The following is an 18,428-nucleotide window of genomic DNA, read 5'->3' on the forward strand; positions in this document are numbered from 1 at the left end:
TGTTAGGCTTTGTATTATGGTGTCCACAAGCTTAAGAATGACAAGGGATGGAAGACAAGAAACCCCGGGGCAAGAGGATCAGGAGCTAGCAAAGCAATGCAGGAGATCGGCAGGGAACAGGGTGACCTGAAGCAGGAGGGTGGATTTGCAGAGACAAGGTTGGAGGTGGACAGGAAGTAAAGGGAGTGCAATAGAAGACACATAGGGTTGGTTGAGGCAAGGAGATGGGGCTGTATTTCTCATAGAAAAAGAAATGCCCTATCATATCTTTGATGCTCTTCGGGAGGAAGATAGTAGGCTGAGGAACTGATTTGGGGGAATTATAATTTCCTGCAGGGCTGACTATTCTAATCTCAACCATTCCTAGTGTCAGACATATTTTTTCTTATTGTCTTTGCAGGATGAATTGGATCTCACTGACAAAAACCGAGAGGCTATGTTTGCACTGCCCCCTGAGAAGAAATGGCAGATCTACTGCAGCAAGAAGAAGGTGCCCTCTCTGATCCCTCTGGCAACATCTCAGGGTTCATGGCATGGGGTGGCTCTTGCTGCCTTGCCTGCTCATGCGTTCACCTGATGTTTATTACGTGCCAGCACCATTCTAGGTGTTGGAGGAGCAACAGTGAATAAAATAGAAAAAGGAAATTCTGCTCTCCTGGAGCTTACACTCAAAGAAATAGGATTCTCTTTTTCAAAAACGCTTAAAGCAGGACCTGCTGCATCCCAGGACTGGAGCTGGCTGGGAGAGAGACAAAGAAGCAGAGTCTGGACTCTCTCGTGCCTGCTCCCAGGCATGGAGGGTGGGCATCATGGACCATACCTAGAGCAGCTTTGCTATAAGAAATCAGTTTGGGGGGCAGGGGTGTCCTCTTTTGGATCTTTAGCCTCCACTCTGTCCCAGGCTAGGGCTCACACATCCATCCATGTTCTCAGCATATCCTCCCTCTCTTCTTGCTTATTAAAAGATGCTGTTAGCCTCCTGCTATGGCCCTCCCTAGAAGGGGTATGCTGAGCTCCAGTCGGGCTTAATTGGACTTGATGTCCTCCCTTCTGCTTTCCCAGCGGCTATGCTTTCTTCTCTCTACTGTCTCCATCTCCGTGTTTCTTCATCTTGCCTCTGTCTCTACGTCTCGCTCTTGCCCCCTTTCTATTTTAGTCTATTTCTTTTACTCCTGAATTTTCTTTTCATGGCCTACTTTCCTTCTCTCCCCTCCACCCTCCCAGTTTTCAGACTTGAGTCCCAAGTCTAAAACTTGTTATTCTTCCCTTCTACATTGCTTTGGTGTTTGGGGACCAGAGCCTAGCTATTCCCACGCCTGAGGCTTAGGCTCCCTCCCTCCTGGGAGGAGACAGGAAGGTCTGGGCGGAGTCTGAGCCATGTCTCCTCTGTGCTCCTGTGCCTGCTCATAGCTCTTCTCTCACTCTTCCTGCTGAAGACCTTTATCCCATTCCCAGGTCTCCACACTGAGCCAGACTGACCTTGTAACATTGGAGGATTGGAATATACACCATTTCAGAGTTGCAGGAACCTGGAAAACAACACAGTGCCGCCACAGTCTCATTCTTTATTCTACAAATGAGGCCAAGAAGGCCTAGAGAGGCAAAACTCACCCACAGCCCACCCAGTCCGTTATGGGAAGTGACTGCCCATTGCTAGAACCCGAGACTGCTGGGTAAAATAGTGCTAGAGGCTGAGGACCTGTGACAAGAGGCATGGGCTGCACACACTATAAGCCATTGTCTAGTATACTTGATGCATGCTTATTAAGCACCTGCAGAATATAACACTCTGTGTTTATGCATCTCATTGTGAGAAAAGCAGGTCTTTAAAAAGCTCAAATCATGGAAAGAAGGAAGGAAGGACAGAAATTTCAGGTGCAATTAATCATATCTCATGATTCTCCATTTTCCAAATTGATTTACTATGGAGTTCCCTTGAGTTGGTCTCTTCTACAGCTGCTAAAAAAAAAAAAAAAAAAAAAGGCCAGGCATGGTGGCTTACGCCTGTAATCCCAGCACTTTGGGAGGCTGAGGTGTGCGGATCATCTGAGGTTGGGAGTTCGAGACCAGCCTGACCAACATGGAGAAACCCCATTTCTACTAAAAAAAAATACAAAACTAGCCAGGCGTGGTGGCACATGCCTGTAATCCCAGCTACTCGGGAGGCTGAGGCAGGAGAATCACTTGAACCTGGGAGGTGGAGATTGTGGTTAGCTGAGATCATGCCATTGCACTCCAGCCTGGGCAACAAGAGTGAAACTCCATCTCCAAAAAAAATAAATAAATAAAGATTTATTAAAATAGAAGGCATCTCTCACTGCCTTCCAAACCAAATTGTAATTTCCCCACACACTTTCACACCCTTCCACCTTCCCACATGGCACTTCCTCTGTCTATAACACCCTCCCCACCTGTCTTAGCTGTAATGCTCTTTAATAGCCCAGTGTTCTTAGACCACTATGCCAACCCCCTACAGCCTTCTGTGTTGGATGGATCACCCCCCAAGGTCTGCTATTGGTGGCTCTACCATAGAACATTTACCGCCCTTTCTCTGGCACTGGACTGTTACATGGAAGGCAGAGACCATGACTCTTTACTCCGTACTTTCAGAGCTCAGCATGGTGACTGGCATCTAGTAGGTCCCCATTCAGTGCATATGGCATATGGGTAAGTGATGAGCCAGCAAGTGCAGGAAAGGATGTGTTTGCCGACGCAATTGTTTTTGGTGCTGATTCCCCTCCCCAAGGCAGAAGGCAGAATGTTTGGCCTTCAGTCATGGAGAATTTAACACGTGTAACCATAATTAAATTTAACATTTAACCATGTGAAGTCATAAAGACCCAAACAAAGCAGCTTTTCTACTGGTCTAAGATTTGTATTTTGTGAAACAAAATAGAAAACATCGAGTGGATGGAGCTGAGAGCTGCAGGGCCCGCTGGCAGCTGGCAGAGAGGTGTTTTGTCAGGGAGGGTCTGGAGGAGGTTAAGTTTTCATGTGGATTTGGAAGCAGGAGAGTGGAGAAAGCAGATGGGGAGGAGCCTCCAAAGTGACCTGGAGCACAGGAACAGGAATGAGCAGGATGGGTGTGAGGCCCAGAAGCAGATCCATTTGGCTGGAGAAGGCTGGATTTTCAGTCAACATTAATATTTCTTTAACTCCCATCATTCTTGCCCATACTTGGGGTAGAGTCGAGCCTGTCTCTTGAGGGCTGAGCACTGGGCCAAAGGTCCTCGAATCTGGGCTCTGCCTCCCCGCTGCACATCCCCCTCATTCAGGAGTTTGCCAGGAATTAAATCACAGGCCTAAGGGGGTCTCTCCTGAGTCTTTTCAAAGCCCAAGGCCTTGGAAATTTCTCTCTTTTTCTAAAGTTACTATTTAGTGAGTGCCTACTATGTGCTAAGTGTTTTCTATTAGTGTTCTAGAACTACCTGAAAGACTTAAGTTTTTAAATTTCCAAACTGTCACAGACCAATACTTTTGTGAAATATGAGAATGAGATTATCAGAAAAAGTAAAAAGATGCATAAAAATAAACAGGAATTTGAATTAGGTTCAACAGCCAGGAAATTATATTTCATTAAATACAAGCTAAGCAAACAGGAGAAAAGAATTTTTAAAAAATGGTGCACGTTGTTCACTGAAAGTACACACACCTGCATAGTTTCTGCCCGTGTCGTTGGCTGGCCATGAGAGTCAATGTTCATCATCCGTATTTCACCAAGGGAGAAATGGAAGCCTGGGGGAGAGAGTAATTTCCTCCAACCCACCCCACATGGGCAGAGCTGGGAAATGAATCCCTCTGCTGACACTGAATGAAGCTCAGGATCTCAGGCCACGGGCCTGTCTTGCCTGTTGGTCCATGCTGTCCTTTTTCTTGTTTCAGGAGCAGGAGGACCCCAACAAGCTGGCGACCAGCTGGCCTGACTATTACATCGACCGCATCAACTCCATGGCTGCGGTGAGTGGCTGCCCCTCTCCTGCCCTGCCCCCACCGGGAAAGGCTACGGCAGGGAGTGATTCCCCCAGCCCCCACCCCCAACACACCAAACTGCCTTTTACTGCTCCTCAACGCCCCACTGCCCACTCACTGGAGTTCAGCAGCTTTCCAGTTATTCATGAAATTTTAAGGTAATTAACCCCTCCTCTGGGCAATCTCAGAGTACCCCAACCATTTAAACATTTTAAAATCCATTTGGGCATCACACAAACTTGGGAAATAAACTGGGCCAGTACTTCTCCCCATTTCACACATGAGGAAAGTGAAGTCCCAGCCCACAACCTAGGTCTTCCCAGGGGCCGACACGCGGTCTCAGTAAACCATTCCCTGAGGCCTCACCCTTTCTGAGGCAAGCATGGCCCCTGGGTCACACCTGAGCTGGAGTGCAGAGGGTTGGGAGACAGGCAGCCCCTTTCTACCTGCTGGCCCTCAGATGCAGAGTCTGTACGCGTTTGATGAGGAGGAGACGGAGATGAGGAACCAAGTCGTGGAAGACCTGAAGACAGCCCTCCGGACACAGCCTATGAGGTAATTCAGTTTCCCCCTCTTGCTTCCTGCCGAGTCCCTTCACAGTTGGTCTCCTTGCCTTCCCGAAGCCCTGTGCAGTGCTCTGCTCCCATGCCGGTCCTCTTGGCCAACTCCGCCTCACCTGACTTCACTTCCCAGCCCCTACTCCTCTCCTGGGAAGCTGCCAGGGCTTGGGAGGAGGGGAGAGAAACCTGGGAAAGTGGGATAAACCTCAGGTCCTGAGGAGCTCTCTAAAGAGGAATCGAGGGCAAGTGCTTTTTAAAATTTATTGATTTATTTTTGGTAAGGGAATAGAATAGGAGGGTGACCAAATGGACAAGGTACAAAAGAAAGAGCCTTGTGAGGATGAGGGGGCAGGGTGAGTGCCCCATCCAGGAAAGGAGGGACGCACGGGTAGAGAAGTACTCCAACCACTAGGGGGCGGTGTGGTGTCCCTGGATGGGATTTGCCATCTAGAATGGGAGCAACGTTGCAGGCATGGAAAAGGGGGTAGAAGTCCTGGAGCCATAGGAGGACCCCTTTCCCTTCCCAGGCCACAACGTGTGGGGCCCAAAGTGGGTCTCCTTGTGTTTGGGTCTGCCCCGTGGTGTGCTGGAACTGGCTAGTACCAGCTGGCGAATGCCAAGTGTCGAATTTTCAGCAATTTTGTAAGCTGGTTGTTAAACGTAGCTATGATTAAAATTTCGATTGTATAAATTTAAGATTCAATAAGTTATATCAAAACAAAGGTAATAGTTGAAACTCTTCATTCGCAAATTACCTAATTATTTTTCTACATTTTACTATAAGGTATACTTTTGAGTTTACATGCATTGTATGTGCATGGAAACACTATGAAATATGCATCTCTTCCCAACTCTGCATTCAATGACATCACATCTGTAGCTTGAAATTGGCTATGCTGGGAGCATTTACACCATGGAAATGAGCAAACAATCAGGAGCCACCCTCCACCCTTCCCCTGGCGAAAAGCTAGCCATCCATTGCATGGGGGTGTGTATGTTGTCTGAGCTGAGCTCTCTCCCCAGGAGACTAGAAACAGCCTCAAGAAGAATGGGAGCATCCTAATTGTCTCTTGTCATTCTGGTAGTGGTGGGGTTCTGGAATGGGAAGGGGATAGAGGAAAGGATGAGGTAGTCAGGAAATAAAGGGGTTGAGGGGAAGTTGCCAGGTTTGTCTCCTACCCCAATTTATTGTAATTTCCCTTAATAATATTCTGCTAACAAAAGTTACACATTGTCATTGTGGAAATTTTATGGAATGCAGACAAGCATAAAATAGAAAAAAGTAAAAAATACCTATTGTTAACTTAGTTTGAGAGCACATTATTTTATTTTCTAGGCGTATTTGTACAATAACATAAACACAAATACACCTGGGATAAGTAATGTTATTTATAATAATTTTCTTAGATCATTAATTATTTTACTAAATCAAGGGTGCCTGTGTGTGTGGGCGTGCCATGGACATCCAGTGCCCAGGTGAAACTTATGGACTGCCTCTCAGAAATGTTTTAAATAATAGATAAAAAGATAGGAATAACAAATCAATCAAAATACAGCTACAAATAATAAAAATGAGACAGCAATGAATTCTGCTTCTTTACACCTTAAATAGCAAGAGCTAGCTGTGAGTCTGATAACCATCATAATTTTGAAGTACTGAGGAGTGTAAATGGTATTTTGAGATACCTGGTACAACTGTAATTTGGTATGAACATAGCTGTGATTTCTTGGGGTGACAAAGTCACAAATTATGCTAATACTACTGTCATTTATTGCTGGCATTCATCATTGAGGAAAATGCTATATAAGTTACCAAAAATAAAAATGTAATTTTCTTTTCCCACCCAAGTCCTTGGATCTGTGAATGCTATCCATAGATTCTTCAGCAGAACACAGACTCCAAATTAAGAACCCCTGAACTAAATGGGTTTTAATGTTTTTTTGCTAACATTCAAGATAGATAACTCTGCTATTTTCTTTAGGATCCCTTGAAATGTAGCTTCCCTAGGCTTAACCCCATGACTTGATGATTCTGATGGCCTTCCTATCTGGAAGCCCTCTTCGTTATCTGACTGTAATTCTCTTAATCTCCATCCTCACTGGAGAGGAGTGTTCAGGTTTAACAGCTCTGATAATTATCATGATCATCCCCTTCATGATTCGTACCAATTTTAGCTATGCAACTGACAATGATATGCAAATACACAGTATTTAAAATGCAAATAAGACACAAGTCTTTTGTGAAGATGATAGGATTTCAGTGCTTTAGATAAACTACGAATAAACCAAGTGGCTACTGTAGGTGGGACAAGCTGCATGGTGGTACACAGGTAAGGGGGTAACTATTTGCAAAGTGTACACAGAATCATATGCAAATATATATTTGTTAATGGCTCTCATTTGTAGGTTTGTGACCCGCTTCATTGAGCTGGAGGGCTTGACCTGTCTGCTAAATTTCCTCCGGAGCATGGACCACGCCACCTGTGAGAGCCGCATCCACACCTCACTCATCGGCTGCATCAAAGCATTGATGAACAACTCCCAGGGGCGGGCACATGTGCTGGCACAGCCTGAGGCCATTAGTACCATAGCCCAGAGCCTACGCACAGAGAACAGCAAGACCAAGGTGGCTGTGCTGGAGATCCTGGGTGCTGTGTGCCTCGTGCCTGGCGGCCACAAGAAGGTGCTGCAAGCCATGCTGCACTACCAGGTGTACGCAGCAGAGCGAACCCGCTTCCAGGTGAGGGGCCTGGCTGGAGGCGGGATGCCAGCTGGGTGGGGCAGAGGATGTCACATGTGAGTGAGAGCCTGAAGATTCTTTGCAAAAGAAACTAGGGGAAAAGGAAGGTAATGTGGTCTGCATGCCTGCTCCTGGAGGGTAACAGGTGAAGAGTACTGGGACCTGGAAGGCTTGCATAAAAACACATGCAGGGCCTTAAGAGTTATGAGTTTGGCTAGGAAATGGACTTGTCCTCCTTATTAGTCAGTGGGTTCCTGGAAGCTGGAATATTGGCCTGTATTATTTTTGTGGCTCTGCATCTCCAACCTCAACACCTGGCTCATGATAGGGGCTCAGTCAAGAATTATTGAATTGAGTTCAATTGCTGAGATTGAGATTTTAGGTCCTATACTTGGGCCAGTGCCTAATGTGGGACACTGGGACCATCCCTGGGAGCTTCAGCCATGCTATTCTCTTTTCTTTCCCTGACCTGCCCAGAAAAGTATCAATGAGATGAACAGTAAATATGAAGTGTCTTAGCACAGTGCCTGGCACAGAGTAAGTCCATAGAGACGTGAACTGATGTTACAAACCCCATGGTTTATTGCCAAAAACTGGGTCCTGACTCTTTGCAGAAGATGGAAAAGAGATAAAAGCAGTGTCCATACCATAAAAGAGCTAGGCAGGGAATACATATGAGCTGTAAACAGCTGGAGCACGATGATAAAGCAGCACTGAAGCACTGCTCAACCATGTAGACCAAGCGCCAAAGGCTGAGTGGAGAGGAAGTGAGGCAGCACTGCCACTGAGGTGAGAGGCAAGGGAATTCTCCAGGCAGAGGTGAGGTTTGGGGCAGCTCAGAGTAAATTGGACAGACCTGATTGGGTGGAGAGAGCAGATGGGGCATTCTAGGTAGTGGAGGTGACAGGAGTAAAGGTGCAAAGGCCACACCTGTTGGGGACTCAGCCCTCTCCTCCTGCTCTGTCCTGCATTTCCACCTAGACCCTGCTGAATGAGCTAGACCGAAGTCTGGGCCGGTACCGGGATGAAGTGAATCTGAAAACAGCCATCATGTCCTTCATCAATGCTGTCCTCAATGCTGGAGCTGGAGAGGTGGGGTGCCTTCTCCTTGCCCTTGCTGTTCCCTGACTTTCTGGACCTGGGGTAGAGTGTGTGAGTGTGTTGCTTCCCCAATAATTGTTTTTGCTATTAAACCTGGGAGGGCTCCTGGGGAGTTGCCTACATAGATAGCATCATGCACTGTGGACAGACCCAGAGCTGAGCTGGCTGATGATGGCTCAGGGTGGCAGAGAATCATTGGTGGGAGGAGGGCGAGTTTGGGCCCTTGTTTGTGGAGAGCTGTTTCTGGACTGTTTTCTGGTTGGCTGGTCATGTTCTTCTAGTGCCTTCTGGTTTCCTTTCCTTTGAGGTCAGAATGGGATTCTTGAAGTATAAAAATAGCAACAGGCCGGGCGTGGTGGCTCACGCCTGTAATCCCAGCACTTTGAGAGGCCTAGATGGGTGGATCACCTGAGGTCAGGAGTTTGAGACCAGTCTGGTCAACAGGGTGAAAGCCCGTCTCCACTAAAAAAATATAAAAATGAGCTGAGTGTGGTGGTGCGCACCTGTAATCTCAACTATTTGGGAGGCTGAGGCAGGAGAATCACTTGAACCTGGGAGGTGGAGGTTGCAGTGAGCCGAGATTGCACCATCATTGCACTCTAGCCTAGGGAACAAGAGCAAAACTCCATCTTAAAGAAAGAAAAAAAAAGCAACAATAGAAGAACTTGAAGAGCAGGTGAACATTCCAAATTCTAAGGCAATCAGATGCCCTGGTCAAGGTTAACTTGAAGGACAGAAGGGGCAAAGGGAGCAATTTAATGATCTTTACTTTCCCCTCTTTTCTGCCAGCATACTTTTTAAAAAAAAAAAAAAAAAAAACAACAACAACAACAATTTGTCTTTATGCCCTGGGTTAGGGAAGGCCGGTTGGGGGAATAATCTGTCCCTCAGATGCTAACATCACCTTTGTTGGTACCACCTTTTCATGGCTGGCATGTGCTCTGATTAGCTGGTAACCACACCTCATCAGGTAATTATAACAAGTGTCATCCCTGTAGATTAGTTATGCTATGACCATTTCACAAATGGGGAAACTAAAAGTTTTCCCAAGGTCACAAAACCAGATCCAAGATCTGTCTGATTCCAAAGCTTGTGCTCCATGTCACTCTACAACACTGCTCTTTGGTGCTGAAGGCTAGAACTGGCAAGGGGCTTGAAGGAAGTGGGGCAGGAGACCTAAAAGAAGCTGGGCAGCGGGCTTGCTTTAAACTAAGAAATAAGGTCTCCATTCTTTCTTGGAACTCTGGGACTTGAAGCAGCTCCAGGTGAGTTAGCTGTGGGAGATGTGTTGGGTCTGTGGCTAGGGTGGTGATGAGGGCTCCACTGGGGATGTTGTGGAAATTGAGATCTGCCAATGAGTCTGGCCCTCCCTTGGTGACCCCCAGGATAATCTGGAGTTCCGCCTACATCTACGGTATGAATTCCTGATGCTGGGGATACAGCCTGTGATTGACAAGCTCCGGCAACATGAAAATGCCATCCTGGACAAGTAAGGTCCAAGCACCTGTCTCCATTGCAAACCTGTGGGGATAGTGCCTCAGATGGGGATGGTTGGGACCTTTGTGAAGGCTGCCCTTCCCCCTGGAGACCAGCCGCCATTCCCAGCGTAGATTCAGAATCAGCTCTGTGGGGGGAAGGGGTGCCCTTGCCTGTCCTCTTTGCTGACCTGCTTGTCTCATCTCTGATGTTATAGACAGGTGAACCCAGTAGCCCTCAACCATTGCAGTACTGCCCCCTGGGGAGCATGTGGAAATCTATGAGGGTATTCTTTGGTTTTTAAACTGGTTGATGGTGGGCAACACTGGTATTGGTTGTTGGGGGCCAGGAATGCTAAATGTCCTGCATTACCTTTCTGCTCAACAAAGAAATGTCCCACCCAAAATGCTTGCTATAAAGCCCTTGTTGATCCAAGGGCACAATTATGTTCCCATGTGATACCAGTGAGGCCCCTCTGGTTCTGTCCCATTAGTTTAGGCTATTTTATTACACTAGGTTTTAAGGGACAGAGGATGGATCCTTTTGAGGTGGAATGAGTGGATGTGTGCATGAGGATAGAAAAATGAGGGAGAGATTAGTTTTGAGGGCTGACTTGGAGACCCTATGAAAGTACTGGGGAAAATAGACACAGGGCTGATGTCCTCAATTGAGAGACATTGGGCGATGCCTGCAGACATTACATTCTTGGTTGTCACACTGGGGGGTGCTGCTGGCATCTAGTGGGTAGAGGCTAGGGATGCTGCTAAACATCCTCACAGATCAGCCTCCCACAACCAAAGATAAGCGAGCCTAAAATGTCAGTAGTGCCGAAGTATAGAAGCCCATTCTAAGATGAAGGGACCCTGGATTGGCCTCCCTGAAGGAAGGTCATGGGATCTTATAAAAGGCAGACAATGGGTGTCCTACAAACAGTGGCTTCTTTCCCATTTTGCTTTCACCTTGCTTGAATGAAGCTTTCAGATTTAGCCAGTGGGGGGCTTGAAGGGGCTGTAACCCTCAACCAAGGGTGTGTCCTGGCTGTAATGTCTACTCTCTCTGTCTCCCCATTCTGTCTAGACATTTAGACTTCTTCGAGATGGTGCGGAATGAGGATGACTTGGAGCTAGCCAGGAGGTTTGACATGGTGAGGAGCCAGCAGGGTGGAGCGATTGCAATGGGATAGTAGGTTCCTGGTGGCCCCACAGCCACTTTTCTAGACCCTGTGCTGTGGCAGGGCTGGTGTGGGCTGGTTCCCTGGTGGACACCCCCGTGGCCAGGTCCTGTGATCAGTCATAGTTCTCCATAGAAACACAACCAATAGGATACATATATAGAGATAGACAGATGAGAGGGCATTTATTAGGCAAATTGGCTCACACAACTATGGAGGCTGAGAAGTCCCATGACAGGCCGGAGTTATTGCATGGAGAAACAGGGAAGCCAGTAGCATGGCTCAGTCCAAGGCCAAGGGCCTGAGAACATAAGGGGCCACTGGAGCAAGTTCTGGAATCCAAAAGCTGGAGAGCCTGCAGTTCTGATGTCCAAGGGCAGGAAAAGAAGGGTGTCCTGGCTCCAAAAGAGGGAGACAGAAAATTCACCTTTCCTTGGCCTTTTTGTTCTCTCCAGACCCTAAGCTGATTGGATAGTGAGAAGCCCACAGGGTGGAGTGATCGCAGCATGGTAGTAGGGTTCTAGGTGGCCCCACAGCCATTTCTCCAGGCCCTGTGCTGTGGTGGAGCTGGTGTGGGATCTTCCTCACCCAGTCATCTGATTCAAATGCCAGTCTCTTTGGGAAACACCCTCACAGACACACCCAGAAAGAATTCTTGACCAGCTATCTGAGTATCCCTTGATCCAGTCAAGTTGACACCTAAAATGAACCATCACGTCTCACTTCCAGAGCCTTGGTAGTATGCTGGCTGTGGAAGCCTCCCCTGGGAAGGCATCGGCCTAGGAGGAGACTGAAACCCCCAAAGGAAAGGGAGCAAGTTATTGCATGTGATTAGTCTCAAATACCGTTCCTGGGCTGACTTTTCCCCTGCCTTCCAGCAACTTCCTGAGTCCCGTCTCCCCATCCCTAACCAGATCATGCTTAGCAAACTAAATTGTATTTTCATTTTAACCTCAGCAACCCTGAAAGCACACAACTCTGCTTTATTGTATTATAAAATCCCTATCCAAATAGAAAGCTACTTTTGGGTGGTGTTTTACAGTCACTGAGTGCATCCATTATATTTTCACAAAAGCCCTGGATTTATAGATACAGAAACAGAGGTTAGAGAGGATAAGCAGCTTGCCTGTCATCACACAACTAAAGCGTAGATCTGGGGTTTGAACCCAGGTGGTGGACCTGCGCCACATGCCACCTGCTACTTTGAATCCTCTATGCCCCTGCTCCCTTCCCTGAGTTTGGATCAGTAGTTCTCAAGCAGGGACGATTTTGCTCTCCTCTCCCCCTGGGGACATTTGCAATGTCTGGGGACATTTTGACCTGTGTAAGGGGGTGCCACTGGCATCTGCTAAGGAGAGGCTGGGGTGCTGATACACAACCTACAATGTTCAGGGCAGCCCCCACAATGAGTAATTATCTGACCCAAGATGCCAATAGTGTTGAGACTGAGAAACTCTAGTTTATAAAATTGACTATCTCCCTCTTCCTTTTGCCTCTTTCTTTTTAAGCCTGGGCCAGAGGCAGGGGAAGAAAATCTTTCCTATGAGACAGGGCGTAGTGGATGGAAGCAGGGTCTTCTCTCCCCTGCTGACTTCCTCTGTTGCCTACCCCCCAATCACTGTGCCCTCTTCTCTCCCAGGTCCACATCGACACCAAGAGTGCTTCCCAGATGTTCGAGCTGATCCACAAGAAGCTGAAGTACACGGAGGCCTACCCCTGCCTGCTCTCTGTGCTGCACCACTGCCTGCAGATGCCCTGTAAATACCCTGCACTTGCTGTTTCCCTCGGCTGGCCTGAGCCTTGACTTGGGGCAGGTTTAGACAAGACTTTGGGATCTCCCTGGATTGGAGAGTCTGACCATGTCTCCCTGTGCACTTGCTTTTGGGAGGCCAGGCCCCACGACGGAGGCCCCTGCTTTTCCTTCCCTCCTTGGGGTCAGGTCTTCAGTGTCATCTGGGGAAGGAGCTGGGGACTTCGCCCTGAGCAACTCCAACATCCTAGTCCAAAAACAGTAGCTTGATCACTGCAAAATTAAATAGCTCAGTTTTCAGCTCATGATGGGGGAGAGATCAGTCATGTTGGGGAGTTCCAAAAAGTTTTGTGCTTGGGGGAGTAGCACAGATGTGGAATGAACATGGTTGTTTTTTTCCTTAAGGTTTTATCAACTCCTTCATCTAGTCCTTGTTGGCTTCCACTCTTGCACTCTTTCCCCTGCTTCTGCCTACAAATACCAAATGTCAGCATCTATGGGAGCAGATGGCTAAGTTCTTAAGATTCAGGTGTGCACAGTGATTGAATAAATTGTACGTAATTGCTAATAGCCACTCCAGAATGCAATTTGAAATGAGCTTTAACTGTACCCCTTGGTACTTAAACTCTTCACAAAAGAGAATAGTTTGAAAACCAGTGTGGCCCACCATAATGGTTGATGTTGGCGGTCTCAGCAATCATAGTGACAGTGATGACAACTGTGACTTATTGTGTGCCAACTCTGGCCAGGCATGACGTGAGGTCCTTTAGCACATTGTCTCTGAACCTTAGAATGACCTAAGGAATACACATTATTATGTCCATTTGAATAGTGAATGAACCTGAGGCTCAGCGAGATATTTACATATAGAAAGAATTTTGTTTTCTGCGGGGTCAAGGGTTGAGATAAAACATGTTCTGCCTCTGTGAGCTAGTGACCTGGCTTTACACGATTTTGCTGGGTGAAAGGTAGATGGTAAATGATACCACTTTGCAATGCATGTGTCAGTAGACTGGTGGACAGGACAGATGCAGTGACCTGAATTAAGAAGCTATCAGTTCTCCAAAGCTCATTGCAGAAGGTCTTCATGAAGGGCATAGAAATCTCTGGGAAACCTGACTTCTTGTGCTCCCAGGGATTCCTGTGTTTCCTGTTCCATGGGCAATGTGAATGGGTTCTTCTACTCTGCCCCAAAATGGGGCTTTGCAGACTCGATATTCTACCTTGTAGGCATTGTGGTTTGCTTTGATGTCACAACTGAACTTGTTGGCTTTTTATGATGGTCAATAAAGTGCTAGGGATCAAGGACGAAGGAAAGAGAGTTTGTGGTTATTACATAAAAAGGAAGTCCATGTCCAGCCAGATGACTGTCATTAGAGGGGATGAGAGTGAGACTCTATGAGATCACACACAACACACTATGCCTTTACCTTCATAGTTCAAGGTCACTTCCACAAGAAATTTTCTCGAATTCCATTAAGCACTTCTTTAACCCATTTTGACTCTCAGTGCACACCTGCAATCAGTTTCCCTTCATCTTTCTCTGTGGAGTAATAATGTGGATAATCCTAAAATCTTTTTTAAAAAAAACTTCCCTGGAGACCTCATTATTCAGCATGTAATATTTTGGAGCAGGTGGTTTTTATAGATAATATAAAAAGCAATCTGCATTTCCTGGGCATAGTATGCCCAGGGTCCAAAGAAGAAAGAATGGCAGCCAGAAAGTATTTCAGGGAGTAGAGAAATATATTGGGGAGGTGGCTGACACATCCGTAGAAGTCTAGTTGCCGATAATCAAGAGATGACTGAATCAGTGAGTTGCCATTATCAGCAATGGCATTGCCTCTTCTTCTAGACTGGGAGCTTACCATGGGTGGAGAAGGGCATGCCTCACCAGCCAGACCCCAGGCAGCAACTCTAGGATGGGGCCCAAAGGGGACTCCAGGACTCAGGAAAGATATGATACCTGTCATCCCTCAGACAAACGGAACGGTGGCTACTTCCAGCAGTGGCAGCTCCTGGACCGCATCCTCCAGCAGATTGTCCTGCAGGATGAGCGGGGTGTGGACCCTGACCTGGCTCCCTTGGAGAACTTCAATGTCAAGAACATCGTCAACATGTGAGCAGTGGCCAGCCTTTGCCCTGTCTTCCTCCACCTTCCTCATCACTCTCCCACTCTGGTCTCACCAGCAAAACCTCAGCTCCCTTTCGCAACCCAGTCATCCTGAAATGAGTCTTGGGCAGCATGGTCCAACAGAACTCTCTAAGCTAATGAAAAAAGTGCATTTCTCTACTGTTCAACGTGGCAGCCAAATGTAGCTATGGAGTACTTGACACACGGCTAGTATGACCAAGGAACTGAATCTTAAAGGTTGTTTCATTTAAATTGAAATAGCCACATGACACGTGGCTAGTGATTACTCTCTTGGACAGCCAGCACAGGTGTATTGGGCATGTTCTCAACTCTCCACGATCCACTGCATGGGTTGGATAGATGGGGAATTTAAACACATTAACTAGAACAAGGGTCAGCAAACTATGGGTGCATGGGCTGACTCCAGTCCTCCAGCTTATTGTGTATGGCCCATGAACTAATAATTTTTACATTTTAAACAACATACACAAAGTATAAGTGACAGAGACTGTGCATGGTGTGTAAAACCTAAAATATTTACTCTGGCCGTTTATAGAAAGTTTGCTGACCACTGACGTAGAGCCTGACCATTTGATCATGAGGTTGCTGGATAAGGTTATCAGAGCCTAAGGCCTTCTCGTTTACCATATTTTATTGATCTTGGATAGAGAAACACAGAGAAACATTTAAATTTACATCAATTAATAATAAGGCCTTACATTAACATACTAATTTTTAATTTTAAGCTTTTACTTAACTTTCAGTATGAGTTTGAGCCACTTGCCCTTAAGGAGATAAATTGGCTGTCAATGATTCATTATGTTGCATTCCAAAGCCAAGTACACAATTATTTTCCAGGTATTCTTGCTACTGTTTTCATTTGCATAGTCAGATATTGATGTAGTTAAAATCCTAATTGGTATGTTGGACAAGTGCAACTGGGAAAGTGATCAAAAGGTAACTTTAGTTTTATTTCCTACCAATTCATTACACTATTTAGCAGGCAATCTTTTCCACTGCCAGAGGATAAAAACTCCTCAGGTCCAATGAAGCTTTTACCCCTTCTTGGGTAACAGAAGTCCTAAGATCACTTTCAAGTGCAACATAGTCTGAAATCTACAACTAGGAGGACTAAAATCATGACATTCTAGACATGATTGAGCCTTAAATCTTTCTCCACCAGCTGGGGCCAGGAAACTGGAATGGGAAGGGCGTGTGTGTGTGTGTGTGTGCATGTGTGTATATGTACATATGTGTGCACATATGTCTGTGTGTGATATTTGCCTTCTTTTCTCTGTTCTATTTACCCTGTAACCCCTTCTATCTCCCACCCCTCCTTTCTACGAACCAGTCTGACCCTCTGAAGAGGCAGCCTGGGGACAGGAAGGAAAAAGGGAAAAGGTCTTACTTGATAAGATAATTTAGTAAACAGGCTCCCTGCTCTCTCGCCTTTTTGGCATATGGGTAAAGACGTCAGTGTGTTCCTGGAATCTTCAGAAGTTCCTTGCTGGGTGCCTCTCACTACAAAACCCAGCTCGCTGGCCATGCAAGATTTTTGTTCCAGCTGGCTGGCTGCTTCCAGCCCTTCCATCTGCCCCTGGTTCCCTGGCAGTCCACTGCCTGTAGACTTATGGTGTGGATGTTCCCACTTTTCGCTCAGGTGGAAACAGCTCCCCTTGCACAGGACTGTGATAGCTGCACCCCAGTTCCTCCACGAGGCTTATATCTGACCCATGGGCAACCCTCACGCAATCTCTTGTGCCAACAAACTCTAGGAGTGCTGGCAGGGCCCTGCACAGCAGTGTTCTCCTTGTTTTGCTCCCAGGGCTTTGCTTGGTTCCAAGTAGGGCCCCAGTCTACCTTGCCTCCCTGCCAACTTCAGGGAACATGAGTCAAAACTCTTGCGGAAGGCCCGAAGAAACCCCTTCCTTGGATGGTGGTGAAGGAGGTAGCATCTTGGGGATAACAGCAGTGGCCCTCTTCAAAGAAATGTCTTCACGAAATACTCTCCCTTTCCATACTCTGTTCTCTATGTCCTTGATGTGGCTGAAGAGGCCAAAAGTCATGGGTCTAACTCTTCCACATTCTCAGATTTATAAAGGAAAGGATTCTTGGGATCTCGCTTTGGGATTTCACCCCTGTTAGGCCTTGGTGTCAAGGTAAAAGCTAAATTTGAACACAGTTTCAAGAGCTTGGCATGAACAAGGCTGTCCTCTGTGTTACCCTGAACACACTCAGTCTGTATTGCTGGTGTGGGTGATGTCTCTTGCTCTTACACATTGGTCTTTGGAAACCTGGACCATGGTAGGGCCAATATTTTGATCTCTTGTAAAGGTAAAACCTATTTTACAAGGAGGTGCAAGTCATGATATAATTCTTGGGAGCCTGAGGTTCAGTCCTAGTTCTACCATTAATTAGCTCTTGCCCTATCCCTGTTCTCTGAGCCTCAGTGGCTCCAGCTGTATCACAAAGGGGCTGGGTTATAAGGTATGTAAAGGTCTTTTCTCTCACGGTCTCCACAGACACATAATGTGAACGGGGCAGGGGACCTGGAGAGACACCTGGGAAGTCTAAATCCTAGCCCCCTTGATGTGGCTGGACAGATTGGAGACCAGGGTCCCCACCTGGAGGGTAGAGAGATGATGTCTCCTGGGAAGCTGTGAGTCAATGGTCAACAATCACATTGCCCCTTCCCTCTATGCCCTGCCAGGCTCATCAACGAGAATGAAGTGAAACAGTGGCGAGACCAGGCAGAGAAGTTCCGGAAAGGTGAGGGTCTCTGCTTAAGCCTGCTGTGCACTCCACATGCCCTTCCCCTGCCCAGCCCGTAACTCCATGTCCTTCCGGGCAGGGGGCCACATTACTCACATTCTCTCCTTCTGTTTCCTCTCCCGTCCCACCCCCATTCCAGAACATATGGAGCTTGTGAGCCGTCTGGAGAGGAAGGAGCGGGAATGCGAGACAAAGACGTTGGAGAAGGAAGAGATGATGCGAACGCTGAACAAAATGAAGGACAAGCTGGCCCGGGAGTCTCAGGAGCTGCGCCAGGCTCGGGGACAAGTGGCAGAGCTGGTAGCCCAGCTCAGTGAACTCTCAGTATGCAAGCATCTCCCCCTTTACATAGCTGAGCCAAGACCCTGGGCTTCAGGACAGGGTGGGCAGAGCAGGTGTGGGAGAGGCCAAGGACTCCAGCATGAGGGAGAAGAGAGATGGAGACCTTGGGCCAGGATAGAAGAGACCTTGAGGCTGTACAGGTGGCATCTTTGTGTTAGAAAAATAATGTACCTTCCTCTGGGTGACACTGTCCCAGGAAGCACACCTTGGACAGCAGAGTGCAGCTGGAATTGGATCCACTTCCCTCTCTCAGCTGGAGACCTTGTGCAGTCAGTAACCTACACAACTGCATAGATCAATCCTGCTGTTGCATTGTGATGGCTATGACTCTGATTGTCCAGTGTCCATGTGCATGACTTGTGTGTGTCTGTCTGTGGTGGTGGTGTGTGTGTGTTTGCATGTGTTAGATGTTT

General features: G+C 47.2%; 1 protein-coding gene across 4 annotated transcripts in view; it reads left to right on the forward strand.

The window, feature by feature from the left end:
* DAAM2 (dishevelled associated activator of morphogenesis 2) overlaps window positions 1-18,428 on the forward strand; it is a 114,250-nt gene that overhangs the window by 69,964 nt on the left and 25,858 nt on the right. For all 4 annotated transcript variants that reach the window (XM_054558772.2, XM_002816853.6, XM_054558773.2 and 1 more), the window contains exons 3-13: window positions 401-490; window positions 3,883-3,957; window positions 4,430-4,524; window positions 6,936-7,269; window positions 8,251-8,361; window positions 9,756-9,859; window positions 10,924-10,990; window positions 12,657-12,774; window positions 14,748-14,886; window positions 17,612-17,670; window positions 17,813-17,997. In XM_054558772.2, coding sequence (XP_054414747.1) covers window positions 401-490; window positions 3,883-3,957; window positions 4,430-4,524; window positions 6,936-7,269; window positions 8,251-8,361; window positions 9,756-9,859; window positions 10,924-10,990; window positions 12,657-12,774; window positions 14,748-14,886; window positions 17,612-17,670; window positions 17,813-17,997 — 1,377 coding nt within the window. The remainder of the gene's footprint in view (window positions 1-400; window positions 491-3,882; window positions 3,958-4,429; window positions 4,525-6,935; window positions 7,270-8,250; window positions 8,362-9,755; window positions 9,860-10,923; window positions 10,991-12,656; window positions 12,775-14,747; window positions 14,887-17,611; window positions 17,671-17,812; window positions 17,998-18,428) is intronic.

Source organism: Pongo abelii, chromosome 5 (genome assembly GCF_028885655.2).
Source record: "Pongo abelii isolate AG06213 chromosome 5, NHGRI_mPonAbe1-v2.0_pri, whole genome shotgun sequence".
NCBI classification, from domain to species: domain Eukaryota; kingdom Metazoa; phylum Chordata; class Mammalia; order Primates; family Hominidae; genus Pongo; species Pongo abelii.